This window comes from Natrix helvetica (genome assembly GCF_964273705.1).
Source record: "Natrix helvetica genome assembly, chromosome: 4".
Taxonomy (NCBI): Eukaryota; Metazoa; Chordata; class Lepidosauria; order Squamata; family Natricidae; genus Natrix; species Natrix helvetica.
In genome coordinates this window covers 57503311-57520072 of record NC_138550.1, presented here as the reverse complement: position 1 = coordinate 57520072, position 16762 = coordinate 57503311, and the positions used below count along the sequence as shown (strand labels likewise).

The 16762-nt window shown below is 44.4% G+C and overlaps 1 protein-coding gene across 5 annotated transcripts in view; it reads left to right on the top strand.

The window, feature by feature from the left end:
* Positions 1-7048: 7048 nt before the first annotated feature.
* The window catches only part of PRDM15 (PR/SET domain 15), a gene marked incomplete at its 5' end in the record, with an annotated part of 57601 nt that continues 47887 nt past the window's right edge, over positions 7049-16762 (top strand). For 3 of the 5 annotated variants that reach the window (XM_081951321.1, XM_081951320.1, XM_081951318.1), the window contains 2 exons: positions 7049-7142; positions 12602-12638. In XM_081951321.1, the coding sequence (XP_081807447.1) occupies positions 12611-12638 (28 nt within the window). The other 2 variants (XM_081951317.1, XM_081951319.1) reach the window with 2 other exon arrangements.

The following is a 16762-nucleotide window of genomic DNA, read 5'->3' as shown; positions in this document are numbered from 1 at the left end:
CCGCAACTGAGGCAACCCAGCTGAGGCAACAAATCTATCTGAGTTCATTTTTTCTGGGTTGTCAGGTTGAGGTGGCTGATGTCTTCATCTATGTCGGAAAAATCGTCTGCATCGACTGCGTCGTGGTGGACTGCATGGCTCCTGCTGGCATGGGTGGCCGGTGGCAGAAATCTTTGAATCTCTGCGGTAGATTTGTCAGACATTTTGTATGCCATGTGACAGGAAGGGACATTTGGCCAAGGTGTGTAGGGCGGCCATGCCAGTTGCTCTTCGGCCTCCTGAACACGCCTTGCCAAGACAAGCGCCTCTGGACCGCCGGGACTGTTTCACTATTGCGGATGACCAGCAGCACTGAGGCACTGAGGCGCTGAGGAAATAGCCTCTTTTACAGCCACTAGACAAATCAGTGAAATTGTTTGCCTCCAGGAAGCACTCAAACCGTTCGAGGTAAGCTTCCCGGTTTTCGGTGGCCGGGCTGAATGCCGTGAATGCCAGTTGGGTGGCCATCCTGAGAAGGACGGGCAGAAGAAAAAAAAAATCAGTTCTGAGCAACCTTTCGTCGCTTTGTGACTATAGTCAGCTCAAACAGTGGCTTTTCTCTTGTCCTTTACCTCAGACCTGATCCCACCTTCGTCGCCAGTGTTCTATAGGGAGAACGAGGCAGACAGGAACTGAGGCAAGGCAGGTTGAAGCTAACACAACCTTTATTTAACAGTAACAACAGCTCAGAAGTAAGGCAAACACAAAGCGGCAAACAGCAAAGCAAAAGACAGCTGACAGCTCTTTTATACTCGAGCTGTCAGGCGTTTAACCAATTGGGTGGCTGGATTCTCCCGCCAGCAGGCTGCTTGCGTCGTAGCCAATCAGGAACTAGCAATGTAAGTCTATGGCAGGGAAGTTAGCAATGCAAGTCTATGGCAGGAGAGTTCAATACACAACAGGGGCTGTGACTCCTAAGATGGGAGAGTAGCTCCAACAGATCTCAGAAATGATACCAGATCTCTGAGTCCCAAAGAGTGTGGTGTTAGGAACAATTAAGATCCTGTGCAGAATCCTAAAAATCCCAAGCCTCTCATTGAGAATTCATAGAGGAAGACACAGACCACCTATAAAGGTGAAAAGGGGATTTAGAGATAGAGGCAGAGATAGAAAATGGAAACTGTTATTTATTTGCACATGCACAATCTAGGAAAACAACTGGAAAACAATCTAAATTGCTTTCTCTTTACTAATATAGAAGTGCTGAAAATGAAACATTATTTTCTGTCTTCTGTGGAAGAATAGATCCCCTTGCTCCATTCAAAAGAAAATGAACTTCACTCACTCCTCAGACAAGTCACATCCCTGTGTTATGCAAATAGCCCCAATGTATCAGTAAAAATAGAATAAGTGGTTTGGCTTAAAGAATGGGCAGGGGTCCCAATTGGCAGGGTTTGGTTGGGAATGACAGGATTTCTTATCTAGTGCATTATTTATTTATTTATTATTTATTTTATTGAACTTATTAGTCGCCCCCTCTCCCCACAGGGACTCGGGGCGACGTACAGAGCAATAATCAAGATAGCACCATAAAATCGTGCAGAGGAGGTAAAAATAAGTCCATAAATAAGCATACTTACAAAGTTTAAAACCCCAAAAATATTAAAAACAAAATTTCCCATTGTAAAATGACCTGGGGTGGCAAGATAGTAACGTTATGCCAGGCCGGCTTGACAAAACAGGTAGGTCTTCAGCTTCATACGGAAGGAGCGAAGATCGGTTGTTGTCCGGATGTCTGGGGGGAGGTCATTCCAAAGGGTAGGGCCCACCACAGAGAAGGCCCTACTCCTGGGCACCGTCCCCAGGCACTCTCTAGAGGACGGCACCCGGAGTAGCCCCTCCCTGTGTGAGCGAGTGGGTCGCAGGGATGTATGGGGCAGGACGCGATCCCGCAGGTAACTAGGCCCTGTGCCATGGAGCGCTTTGAAGATGGTAACCAGTACCTTGAAGCGCACCCAGTAGGCCACAGGAAGCCAGTGCAGCTCGCGCAGGATAGGTGTTATATGGGAGAATCTCGATCTCCCCATAATAACCCGCGCGGCTGCATTCTGGACCAACTGCAGTCTCCGGGCGCACCTCAAGGGGAGCCCCATGTAGAGAGCGTTACAGTAGTCCAGGCGGGACGTCACCAGCGCGTGAGTGACTGTGCGCAAGGCCTCCCGGTCCAAAAGGGGCCGCAACTGGCGCACGAGGCGAACCTGGAGGAACGCCCCCCTTGCCACGGTCGCCACGTGATCTTCTAAGGTCAGCCGATCGTCAAGGAGGACGCCCAAGTTGCGCGCCCCTTCCACCGGGGCTAATTGCTCATCCCCGATGGTCAGCGATGGAATATGCTGATTGAATCGGGAAGCCGGGAACCACAGCCACTCTGTCTTGGAGGGGTTGAGCCTGAGCCTGCTGTCATCCATCCAGACCCGTACGGCTTCCAGACATCGGGTCATCACTTCGACAGCCTCGTTGGGGTGGTTTGGGGTGGAAATGTACAACTGAGTATCATCAGCGTACAGATGGTAACTCACCCCAAAACCACGGATGATCTCGCCCAGCGGCTTCATATATATGTTGAACAAGAGAGGCGAGAGAATCGACCCCTGTGGGACCCCACAAATGAGGGGCCTTGCGGTCGACCTCTGCTCCCCCGTCAACACACATTGCGTCCGGCCAGAGAGGTAGGAGTGGAACCACCGTAGCACGGTGCCTCCAATCCCCAACCCCTCCAGCCGGCGCAATAGGATACCATGGTCGATGGTATCGAAGGCCGCCGAGAGATCTAATAGAACAAGGATGGAGGAACAACCCTCATCCTTTGCCCTCCAGAGATCATCCACCAACGCGACCAAGGCCGTCTCCGTGCTGTGACCGAGTCGGAAGCCGGACTGGCGCGGGTCTAGATAATCATCTTCCTCCAGGTGACGCGGAAACTGCTGAGCCACCACACTCTCAACAACCTTTGCTAAAAAAGGAAGGTTGGAGACAGGACGATAATTTGCTAGTTCCTTTGGGTCCAGAGAAGGCTTCTTGAGCAGGGGCCTGACCACCGCCTCTTTCAGGGCGGCCGGCATCCGGCCCTCCCCCAACGAAGCGTTCACCAGCCCCAGTAGCCAGCCTCGTGAGCCCTCCCAGGAGGCCAGCACCAACCAGGAGGGACACGGGTCCAGTAAACATGTGGTGGCCCGCAGTCGCCCGCGCAACCTGTCCAAATCTTTGATGACAACAGGGTCAAACTCCTCCCAGCATGGTCTCTCAAGACTAGTCTCGGACGTCCCCACTGGAGCACTGGAGTGGGTCCAACCTCTCCGGATATGATCGATTTTATCCTGCAGGAACTCTCCAAATTCCTCTGCCCTGCCCTGCAATGGGGGGTCCCGCTGCTCCTGTGACAGAAGGGAGCGGGTCACCCGAAACAGGGCAGCAGGGCGGTTCTCTGCGGACGCTATAAGAGTGGCACAATACTGACGTTTGGCCACTCTTATTGCCACAAGGTAGGTCCTTATGTAGGCTCTTACCTGTGTTCGGTCAGCTTCGGAGCGGGAGGATCTCCACTTACTCTCCAGGCGTCTCCTAAGGCATTTCATCGCCCTTAGCTCCCCGTTAAACCAGGGGGCCCGGGTCGATCGTGGCCGTCGGAGAGGCCGCAAAGGCGCCACCCGGTCCAAGGCACCGGCAGCCGCACTATTCCATGCGGCTACCAGGTCCTCAGCCCGGGAGCGGGACAGGTCAGCAGGAAATGGCCCAAGCTCAGCCTGGAACCTATCCGGTTCCATCAGGCGCTTGGGGCGGAACCATCTGGGATAATCTGGTTCCGCCTCCCCGCGGTGGGGAGTAGCGCCAGGGAAGTCAAGCTGGAGAAGTGAGTGATCTGACCATGACAGGGGCGTGATGACTAAATGCCCTCTTCCCAGATCACTCGTCCACTGGTCGGAGACAAACACAAGATCCAGAATGTGGCCTCGCTCGTGAGTGGGGTCCTGAATTACTTGAGTCAAACCCATGGCTGTCATGGAAGCCATGAATTCCCGGGCTACCTCGGATGCCTTTCCCGTTGACGGCAGGTTGAAATCCCCCATCACTAGTAGTTTGGGGGTCTCAACCGCCATCTCCGCGATCCGCTCGAGGAGCTCGGGCAGGGCCGTTGATGTATGGCGGGGAGCCAGGTATACTATCAACAGGCCCAACTGACTCCCTGGACCCCACTTTACGCCCAGAGACTCACAACCAGATGTCTGCGACACAGTGAATTCTCTCGGTGCCAGATCGTCCCGGATGATAATTGCTACCCCCCCACCCCTACCTTGGGCCCGTGGCTGGTGGAATACACGGTAACCTGGAGGGCACATTTCCCTGAGGGGCAACCCCCCCTCCGGGCCCAACCAGGTTTCCGCTATTCCTGCGAGGTCCGGCTCCCCCTCTGTGATCAAGTCACTGATGAGGGGGGCCTTGTTAACCACGGACCTCGCGTTACATAACATCAGCCTAAGGCCCAGGCTCTGCTGATCCTGTCCACCTAGTCTGCGGGGGTTGGTGCAAGCGACCGGGCGTATCCAGTGGCCCCGGTCTGCCAACCGACTATACGTTCTTCTGGTGTCCTCGCGCCTGCCCCTCCCTACGACCGTCGTGATTGGAATTCCCCTTATAGGGATGTTATTTCCTCCCACCCGCTCCGCTTCGCTACCTTCCGTCTTGACCCTCCCTTCCGTCTTGACCCTACATGTTGGCCTGGTTGTATCCATACCCCAGGGCCAAACCAACCCTCCCCGCTCCCTGGAACCCCTTAAAAGCTTTACAAAACATTTTACTAAAAAACCCCTAATCCCCCGCTTCCTCCACCTCTCTGGGTTAATAAACCCCTCATTAGCAGGCCCAAGCTAGAAGGGAATGCCATGAAATCTCTCCCGGCAATTCTCCTCTGTTACAGCAACAGAACAGTTTGAAGATTTTTGTAAAGAGAGAATTATTAGGCTTCAACAACTATGCAGCAGCAACCATACAATTATTCTCTTGGGATGTTCCTACATCAAAGCATACTCAGTCAGCCAGGTCAGCCTATTCAAAGATAGTCCAGGGTTCTTCCTCATGACTGCATTCATTCCTCCAGAACCTGAGTTGGCAGAAACGTTTGCCAGCAAAATTTGATCTGCTTTGATGGGCATGCTGTAATCTGCCTCAGCAATGCGGCTTGTGGATGGTCCTCTCTATACAGTTTTGCTGAGGGACAATAATTGATAGATTCTCCTGGCTTTATTTCTCCCTTAACTAATGTCTTTTTGTGTGTGTGTGTGTGTGTGTGTGTGTGTGTAAGAGAGAGAGAAGAGAGAGAGAGAGAGAGAGAGAGAGAGAGAGAGAGAGAGAGAGAGAGAGAGAGAGAGAATTGTTCTTAAAGCATGTAACTTTAAAGTCATAAATCATTGGAATGCTCCATATCAGGCCTGTCAAACTGGCGGCTCACAGGGTCACGCACAGGCCACGCCCACCCAGGCAAAGGTAAAAGACATCACGATACGTCATGATCTGGCCTGTGACATGATCAAGTTGATCCATATCATTTATCCAGGTTTTTTAGTATGGTTATGAATGTTCCACTAGTTTTTGACACATTGATGGAGCAGAGAATAAGCTAGGGTGAAGCAGGAGAAAGCTGACAGGACACATTGTGAGAGCTATCTCTCACTTCATCCTAGCCAGTCTTCTACTCTATCACCCTCTCAGTTGGGCTATCTTTGGATAATGTTGGCCGTTCTTGGGCTAGCCTGGGAATTGGCAGAACTCATGACAGTTTCAACCCAAATCCCAAATATACCAGATTGGTAAACCCTGCAGGAAAGTAATGGTGCTGCTAATGAACGGCCAGTCAGCAGCATCTAGAAATAGCCCATATAATATGTAAAAGGATATTCTGCTTTCCAAAGTAATAAAGACAATGCAAACACAGACATGCAAAATTCTTTGTTGAAAGAACAACTTATTTCAGGCAAAACCACCAATAGAGCTTTCTCCAGCTAAAATTCAACCTAAGTCTTTTCTTAAACATTTATTTTTTGATAGAAGGTCCTAAGGTAGAAGTGCAGGTCAAGTATTATGGGACAGATGCTTCTGTAGAATCCAGATGTTGTTTCTTCTGCCAAGTTGGAATGGACATGGAAGTTGGACCTTGGTGACCAGAGATTCCCCTCTCCCCAATAGCTTCAGTTGACCAGTAGGTATTATCAAATAAGACCATCCTGACCATCAATATGAATGATATGCACTGTAGCATTTGTTCATACATCAAGGATTGTGTCAGGATACAATAGAAAAGTCTGATTTAAAATGGGAACAGCTGTAGAGAAATCAAGGTTGTCTCCATAATGAACTGGGGATAAAAAGCTGTCTCACCGAGGATCTGTCCTCTAAAAATAGTGTGATGCCTTTGTACTATAGTTAACATTTATGAAAATGAGCCTTCAGTCTGGAAATCAGGTATTGCTCCATGGTCATATTGGGACACAGAACACATTTGTGAAATAACAGTTTAATTGGAATTTCTTTGTTCATTCAATTTATATCTGAATTACAGAATTGGAACTGAAAGCTATAGCTACAGCTCCATTCTGAACGCTACTCAAGACATATTCTCCTATTTTAAAATAAAAGTCTCCAATGATAGTGACAATCACTGGTAACTTGAAGGAAATGCATTAACGCAAACTAGCTTCATCACAGTCATCTGCTTGATCAAAAGTTGGACGTAATCAGCTTTTATTCATTCTACTGCTTTTAGTAATCCACTTCTATTGCCAAGTCTGTGCCTTTGCATTCTGTTAATGCCCTCATTTCTCTCGGACTTCGAGAAGGAATGGCAGTAATCGAACCAGTGCTAATGTCCATACAGGAGCTACTAAGGCAGTAATTCTCTCCTTTCCTTTCTGTGCTGCCAGTCAGCTTGGCTGACAGTTGTCAACTTTTCCGTCTATCTGGTTCGAGCAACCCAACTTTATCCCGCCCCGAACTACAATTCCCATGATGCTTTGCGACGTCACGCGTTAGCTTCCGGTGGCGCGTGGCTTCCGGCTCGGATCGGAACCTGGAGTCCGGACTCGATCCGGGTATCAACATTCCAAAAACAGGTAATGCCAAGCCCCCGCCTTGATCCGCGTCTCTCTCTTACTTCCAGGAACTGCTCCTTGCCCCGTGCGCAGGACCCAGTGCCGGTGAGCCCTTTTCCACCCGTGGAGTTTCCCAGGGCGGCGCGGCGGGGTACCTTCTCCGCCCGTGCTGCCGCCTGCTCCTCCCTCCCCTCCGTCCCGCTCGGGTCCTCCACGCCGCCTGTTCTTTGTTACAGGCAGCAGCCGCCCGCGGCCGCGCGCACTGTGAAAGGGTGAGGCGGGTCCGAGGCAAAACCCGGCGGAGCCGCTCCCGGATCCCCGGCCCGGCCCGACCCAGGCAAGCCGCTGCCTCCCTGCGTGGAGGTGAGGGGCTTTCCTGCTGCCGCCGCCGCCGCCGCCGCCCCCCTCGGCCGTCGAGGCTCCACCGCCCTTTGTTTTCTCCCCAATCCCGCGCTAGAACCGGGTGGGATAACCTGGGAGCGACAATGAGGCACAGAACGAGCCGTCCAGCGAGCGTCGGTGGGATGGGCCTCTGTGGGTACCACTCGCCAGCCTAGTAAGGGCAAAGGGTTTGCAGGAGGAGGAGGACGGAGCCGCCTCGGATCCTTCCTTTCCTCCTCCCTTCGCCCGGATTTAAGACTCGAATCATCGGCAGAGAAAAAAGCCAGGCGCTCTCTAATCTGGCTGGGTCGGACTCCGCGTTCGTCCTCTCGTAGGCATCGCGACTCTGCCCCGGGCAGCATACAGCAACAGAACCGCACCACATCTGGAACGCAGCGCTTTAACTGCTGCAAAACTCACCTGTTCCATTCTGCCACAGCCTGTTCCAAAATTCACGAAGGGCTTTTTCTTAGCCACCAGACGAAAGGGACCACCTCTGTCTCTCTAATGCAAAAGTTTATTCTCGAACTTCATATGAAGGAATTTGATCACCCGAACATATCTCATGCTTTTAAGCGCCGTATGCAAAGTAACTCCAAGCACCTACTGCATGGATAAGGGAAACCATGGAAAGAATACTTGAAACCTTAAGCAAAGCACATATTTTTTACCATCTTTGCACTCTTATGATTGAACAGTAAGAAGTGGAATACTGTACTAATCACTAGTGACTTGATAGTTCTTAAGGTGTGGTTAATATTAAACATACGCAGAAATCTCCTTCCATAGTAGTAAGCATTTCTTCCTCTATAATAAGAGTTAGTGATTACAGATTTATTAGCAAGACTGATTTATGGAGAAACTGTGTCTGAATGGCATGTTAAGACAAGTTCAGTGTACAGTATTCAGTGGAACAACTAGTATATGTGTACTGTATAGAATTCCACAATTAATCACCATTAAATCTCACTGATTGTGTTTCAAAATTAAAATAATGAAAGATCAGCAGACATGTTTCCAAGGGGCTTGGACATACATTTTATGCTACTTGCTTGTATTTAGGGCCAAATCTCACTATTTTCTGACAAAACTTAGTAAATATACTGTATTACATGTACTTTGGAAGAATCAGAAGAATGACGTTTGGGCAGGGACACTTTTAATTATAGTTATATGATGTTTTAGCAGAATATACTGTATGCTTTTATTTCAGACTTACTTTTAAGTTTAACTCTGGATTTGCAGTGACATGTTTTCATTTTAAAATATATAAGATAATATCCCACATTTTCTAGAATTTTTCCTACAGCTCATTTTATTGCAGCACTTTATTTCTATCTCATTTCTAAAGTACTAATTGTCTGCTAAAATCTCACCTAATTACTATTCTGTAAATGAACTAAATTAGAACTTGGAACTAAATTTGTTAACTTGATTTACTTCCAGGTAAGTGAGTATAGTTTTAATTTTCTTTCTTCCACTCAGTTGCACTGATACATTCTACCTACTGTGCTGTACTGGTATTGGTTATAAATGGGATGACTTTTTTTTTATCACTGAAGCAATATTGTCAAAAGTATATTGCATTTTTCTTCAATACGAATGGGTAACACAATTTTAGTAACTATCTCTGGGGGCCAGTAGGGGTCAGTTGTGTCACATTCATACAAGCAACCAAGGACTACATTTTAAAGGCATTGTTCAGGCTTGAAATTAAGGCAATCTTAAATACTGGAAGAGAGTACTGTAACACATGAAGTGGATTTGGGGCAGGAATCAATTCAAGTATGAATTCATATGTTAATCTGTCATCTCCCACCCATACTTCATCTAATTTGTAATATAAATGAATTAAAAATCTGTTGATTGGGCAAATAGTTTTATAGTATATGTTTATCATTTAAACCCTGCAATATTTAGAGTTGATGTTAAACAGTTCCTTCAGATGGCCATCTGTTTTCCTCAACACTCACTTATGACATAATGATATGATCTTCTGTGTTTTTATATTTATTGGATTTTGATCTCACTTATCATGATGAATAATATACCCCTGAACAGATTAGTACAGATATGAATTATTTTCACCAACTGACATTATTTCTTTAGTTGGTGTCATTATTCATATATATTTATTATTTTTCAACGATAGCATTGCAATGACTATCATTACTTTTTATAGCGAATTGGAATTTGGCCTTTGGTCTCTGCAAATAGGATTTTAAAAGGTAACAGAAAACCATTTTTTTCATAGGTATATAAGGCTTTAGGATTTTTTTTACAGATATCTCAGTGTAAAATATATTAATCTTGTTTTTGTCATTTTGTTGGTGTGTGACTTTATAAGATTGAATAGTAGTTTCTTTCCCCTTCATTCTCACAATGTCTGCTATGAAATAAGTAGAGCAACTTCGATCCCTTGCTTATCTGTCTTCCAAAGCTTATAGCAGAGTAAGAATTAAGAAGGTTTGTTTTGAAACCGCAGTTCAACATTCTTTTTGCAATTCTACTGGTTGAAGCCTCCGATACAGTTAACTCTACCATTGGAGTCCAAGATTTATTCCTGAGTATTCATGTTATCGTGGTTTTATGCCACACAGAGAATGTTCATCTCACTATAAAACTAACTTTTAAAACTGTAAGAATTAAATAAGTACTCAGAGCTCTCACCCCCATGTCCTTTCTCTAGTGAAAGCACATAATGATTGCCAAAATGTTGCAGTCCACTCAGCTACAGAAGCTCACTGGGCAATATTGAGTGAGTCACTCTTTGTCAATCAAACCTCTCTCAGTTGTGTCATGTACTGTATATATTGCCTTGAGCTCTTGTACAAAAGGTGGTATATAAATCTAATAAACAAGAAACAATTTGTTAATAAGCACTAGAGTTTTTTTCTTGTATTCCTTTCCTTCTCTTATTTTCTGTGGGGTCTTGGTGCTCTCTGAACCTGGTTGTTTTCTTAGTGCTAAAAGCACTGATGACATTACCTACTTTGGGTGATGAAACATCTGCAAGAAAACAAAACAAGCTGAGAGAGCACCCCCTCATTTCAACCCGGAGCGACAAATATTCTCCTTTATTTTTATTTTCAGCATTAAATCATTTTTCTTCACATGAGTTTTTTTTTAAAATAAATGTACATTTTATGTTTTGTGAAAGGACTGGATTGCACACTCCGAATTGACCTGCACTGTAATCTATCTGGTAATTAGACTACTTTTAGCCACTTGTCTGCTAAATAAATCTGGGAGGGTTTTGGGGTCATTTTAGGGATAGGTGTGGTATCCTTTTGTTGCAGCAGAGATAGTTACACCCAAGGGTTTGTTTTACACAATATTGTGAAATATATTGTTTTCATTTTTTTTAATTAACATGGTTTAAAATATTATGAAATGTGGTTTTGGAAATGTTCTTGAAAGCTTATGGGGTAGAGAGGATGTATTTTTCAGCCAGGTTCCCTGTTGTTGACATTTTCCTATGCAGGAATATATTTCTCAGGCGGATTACCAAATGTTACTACTTTTTCCAAAGTGAAAAGATGCTTCTCTAAACCTCTGTAAGGTTGTAAAATTTGACCCTTTTTTCATGTGAATCTTTTTTGTAGTATCCTTACAGCAGTGTTTCTCAACCATGTCAACTTGAAGAGGTGTTGACTTCAACTCTCAGAATTGAAGTTGTTGGCGAGGGAATTCTGGGAGTTGAAGTCCACACCTCTTCAAGTTTTTGAGAGGGAAGCAGGTAGACATACAACAATCCTAGCCCATGGCTAAAGCAACTCTCTTTTAAGTGTTTCAGTTTTAAAGTAATATTTTCCCTCTTCTTCAAACATAGCTTTTGCCATGAATACAATCCAGCACACTTCATCGACAATGTAATCAGGCCAAGTATTAGTTGAGCTGCTTTTCTCCACTTTAGGCTGCCCTGGATATGCATTCTCCCTTCTAGCTCCTGGGCACTATTTTGCCATTATTACCATTGCCATCATTACCATTTTGGGTTTGGGCTGCAGAAAAGAAGATTGGACACCTTGTTCCAAGCAGTCGTCCATGCCTGCTAGTCTTAACTGGCAGATCCCAGTTACAGAGGAGGAGCATGGGTTGAAGTGGGAGGAAGTACTTGTGATGGTCACAACCTCTTCTCTGTACACATGAAGCAAAATGTTTCTGAACATGGACTGAGCACTTGAAGAGTGTCAAATCTGAATCTAAAAATAATCTAGTGACATTCCTTATCCCTTACTTTTTCTCCAATGCATTATTGCTCAGTAATTAGAACAAATAGCATACATTTCTGCCAGTTCAAGAATTGGTAGATTGCATCACAAATGCTTAGAAATCTTGGGAGTCAAGAAAAGGCATTGGAAGACATTAGAAGTCTGAAAGTTACATTGCTCCTTATTTATTCATTCATTTCTTTACTTATTTGTTTTATTAAACTTATATGCCACTGTTAAGCAGTTCCTATATCTATTTCATAATATTGACTATATCACAACATATTCCTTGTGTCTCTAATCACACTTGACCAAATAAAGTATTAAATTCAATTCAAGATGTGATTTTTAACTAACATGGGTAACATGGCTGGTAAGTCACACATATGGAACTGAGTTTTGTATTATGGACAAAAAATAACATAAATATTGGTACATTGGTATACATAGTGACATACGTATATTTCTTTCTGGAAACAGTATTTCTTCTGGAATTCTTAGTAATTCAGACAGTCCTTAATATAAGCCTATAGATCAATGACAGCTAACCTTTTCGGCACCAAGTGCCAAAACTGGAGCGCACACACCCTGGAACCTGGAAGAGAGCAGTTGGCTGGTGTGCGTGTGCGCAGTGGCCAGCTGGCCAGTGCGCATGTGCGAGATTAAACCCAGAAGAGCAGCTGGCACACGTGCCATAGGTTGGCCATCACGGCTACAGATAATAAAAAATCAGATCAGAGATAGTATATCATTGTGGATACTTCATTTTATTCATGCTGTACATTGTTTTTAAGGCAGGAAAATTAGTGAGCTTTAAGATGACTTAGTTTTGTGGAAGACTTTCTAATGATCTGATTGATATTTCTGTCCTTTTGGTTTTGGCAGATACCAGAAATGGCTGAAGAAGGTGGCGATTTTATATGTAAGTGCTCAAGAAGGAAGAACAAATCATTGCTATGACTTTTTGTGCGGTTAAAACTGAATGTGTCATTCTGTTCTATATTAGTCATTTAATTGAGTAAATGGAAGGAAGGATACAGGTAATCCTCGACTTAGAACCATTCGACTTTACAAACATACGACCATTGTACATTCGTTTAGTGACCACTCAAAGACACAATGGTACTGAAAAAAGTGACATGATCATTTTTCATATGACTGTTGCAGCCCCCCATAATCAAATGGTCATGTAATCACAATTCAGGTGCTTGGTAATTGCTTCATATTTATGACAGTTGCAGTGGCCCAGGGTCACGTGATCACCTTTTTAAACCTTCTAACAAACAAATTCAATGGTGAAGCTAGATTCACTTAACAACTGTGTTACTAAGTTAACAACAGCAGTGATTCACTCAACAACTCTGGCAAGAAAGATTGTAAAATGAGGCAAAACTCGCTTTACAGGTATCACACTTAGCAGCATAAATATTGCCTCAATTATGGCCATACAGTAAGTCAAGGGCTATCTGTTCTTCTGTGGCAATAAAACAACAATTTTAACTCATTGCCTTTGTATTGTACTCATGCTATTTTACACAGGTGCTAGTTTACTTTTTTGGTAGCTCGTTTCTCTTCCATGTAGACCAGGGGTGTCCAAACTTGGGAACTTTAAGACTTGTGGACTTCAACTCCCAGAATTCCCCAGCCAGCCATGCTGGCTGGGGAATTCTGAGAATTGAAGTCCACAAGTCTTAAAGTTCCCAAGTTTGGACACCCCTGATGTAGACAAATGAAAGACTCAGCTCTGTCTAATTGGATGGCCTCACTTCTTTCAGCATTATTTTTATTTAGTATTTACGTTCTTGAAAGCAGAATGCAGGGTGCTGGAAGGAATGCTATCATGCTATTAGCTCCTTTGAATGTGATCTTGTGTCTCAGGTTTCTCTCATTCCCATACAGTAGTGATTTAAATAGTTCTATGTTGTAAACAGAGCCCTTGTCCCCAAATAGCTTACAAAAGAGAAATTTAATGAAAGTGAGGTCTCTTACATTCAGTGCATTCAGAAAATGTTCAGACCCCCTTCACTTTTGTCAATTTTGTTTTGCTGCAGCCTGATTTTACAGTTGTTGAAGTTTGTTTTCTTTCTCATTAATCTATTTTCAGTACCCCATAATGACAAAGTGAAAACAGAATTTTAGAAATGCCTACATTTATTAAAAAGGAAAAACTGAAATATCTCGTTAGCATAAGTATTCAGACCCTTCACTCAGTACTTTGTTGAAGCACCTTTGGCAGCAATTACAGCCTCGAGTCTTTTTGGGTAGCAAGCAACAAGCTTTGCACTCCTAGGTTGGGGGATTTTCTGCTATTCTTCCTTGCAAATATTCTCAAGCTCAGGTAGGTTGGATGGCAACTGTCGGTGGACAGCCATTTTCATGTCCCTCTAGAGATGTTCAATAGGGTTCAAGTCAGGGCTCTGGCTGGGCCACCCTAGGACATTCACAGTTGTCCCTAAGACACTCCTGTATTATCTTGGCTGCGTGCTTAGAATTGTTGTCATGTTGGAAAGTGACCCTTGTGTTCAATCTGAGGTCCTGAGCACTGTGGAACAGCTTTTCATTGAGGATATCCTTGTACTTTGCTCCATTCAGCTTTCCCTCAACCCTGTCCAGTGTTTCAGTCCCTGCTGCTGAACCACCACCCCCATGGTATGATGCTGCCACCATCATGCTTCACTGTTGGGATGATTTTGGGCAGGTGATGAGTGGCGCCTGGTTTCCTCCAGATACAATGTTTAGAATTGAAGCCAAAGAGTTTAATCTTGGTTTCATCAGACCAAAGAATCTTGTTCCTCACAGTCTGAGAGTACAAGTGGATCTTCATGTGTTTTGCACTGAGGAGAGGCGTCTATTTAGCCACTCTGCCATAAAGCCCAGATCAGTGGAGGGCAGCATTGGTGGTTGTCCTTCTGGAACTCTGTCCCATCTTCACAGAGAGTCTTTGGAGTTCAGTCAGAGTGACCATCAGGTTCTTGGTCACCACTTACTAAGGTCCTTCTCCTCCAATTGCTTGGCTTGACTGGGTGACCAGCCCCTGGAAGAGTCCTGGTTGTGCCAAACATCTACCATTTGAAAATTATGGAGGCCACTGGGCTCTTAAGAACCTTCAGTGCAGCAGAAATGTTTGTGTAGCCTTCACACCTCTGTGACTTGCAGTAATCCTGTCTCTGAAGTCTGCAGGCAGTTCCTTTGACCAATCAAGACTCCAATCAGGGTGTAGAAACATGTCAGCAACGATCAAGAGAACTGGGAGGCACCTGAACTACATATCAAGTGCTGTTGCAAAGGGTCTGAATACTTATGGCCAATGGATATTTCAGTTTTCTTCTTCTTAATAAATGTACAGAAATTTCTAAAATTCTGTTTTCACTTTGTCCTTATGGGGCAATGAGTGTAGATTAACGAAGAAAAAATTATTTTCAACAACTGTAGATTCAGGTTGCAGCATAACAAAATTGACAAATGTGAAGGGAGGTCTGAATAGTTTCTGAATGCACTGTATGTCTTATGCACGTACTTAACATAAAAAATGATTAGGTTACACAGAGAGACAGAGACAGAGACAGAGAGATCCCAACAATCTGGATCCTCATTTTACTGTCCTCAGAAGGGTAGAAGACTGAGTTAACCGTGAGCCAGTGAGAATCGAACTCCGGGCAGTAGGCAGAATTGCATTCTACTCCAGTGACTTACTGGAGAAGAGCCTAATGCTAGGAAAGATTGAGGGCAAAAGAAGAAGGGGACGACAGAGAATGAAGTGGCTGGATGGAGTCACTGAAGCAGTCGGCCTGAGCTTAAATGGACTCCAGAGGATGGTAAAGGACATAAAGGCCTAGAGGAACATTGTCCATGGGGTTGCTATGGGTCAGACACGACCTCGCAACTAACAACTGCATTCTAACCACTGTACTACCACAGTTCATAAAAGAATATTAAAGGTATTCTTAAATTAAACTTAATTTAAGAGGTTGAGGATGTGTGCCAGAGACAGGTACCGTATTTTTCAGACTATAAGAAAGAACTTTTTCCCTCAAAAAAGAGGCTAAAAATCTGGATGCGTCTTATACACCTAATACAGCATTTTTGCCTCCTGAAACCCCGCCCCTTCACCAAAATGGCCGTGCATAGCCTTTAGGAGGCTTATAGAGTGTTCCTAGGGGCTGGGGAGAGCAGAAATGATTTAAAAACGGGCAAAAAACTGAGCAAAAAGCTCTATGAGCTTCCTAAAGGCTATGCATGCCCTTTTTTTGACAAAAAAACGGGCACGTTTTTCGCAAAAATGGGCCATTTTGGGGAGGTCTGCAGAGTGCAAAAACTTTTTTTTTTTAAATTTGCCTCTTCAAAATCTTGGTGCATCTTATACTCTGAAAAATACTGTATTTGTTGTAAAGATTATAGCTTTTCCATTGCATGCATTTGGTATAGAAGGTAAAGGTTTCTCCTTTCCAGTCATGTCTGACTCTAGGAGGTGGTGCTAATCTCTGTTTATTAGCCGGGGGAATCAGCATTGATTGAAGCCAGCATGAATATATGATGAGGTGCACAGAATGCATTTGGTATATACAGATCTTTTCAGTTCTTTCAAAAACTTGAATGATTTTGGATAATTTTATCTGCTGTGGGAGTTAGTTGTATGCATTAGGGGTGTTAATTTGTAGCAAATGACATAACGATTACCTAAAGCTCCAAACAGCCTTCTATATCACTTTTTCAGCTACTCTTATATTTTACTGTAAGCATGTGGCTTGCTGATTTTTAATGCAGCTTCAGAACTATATTGAGTTTCATGGATTGTCCATGGCATAAAGGTAAGGTGACCAACCGTCCTCCTTTAGGGAGGACAGTCCTTCTTTTGTAAGTTCTGTCCTCTCTTGAAAAGTGTCCTCCTACATGTCCTCCTTTTTGATATTTGAAGGCTAATCTGTTGCGCGTTATGTGACGTATTTTATTAAACAGTTTTTAATGGTGTTTTTTTTACTTCATCGCAAGTATATTGAACAGATATTGAATCTTGTGTTGAATTTTTATCTAAAGAAATGCTAGACA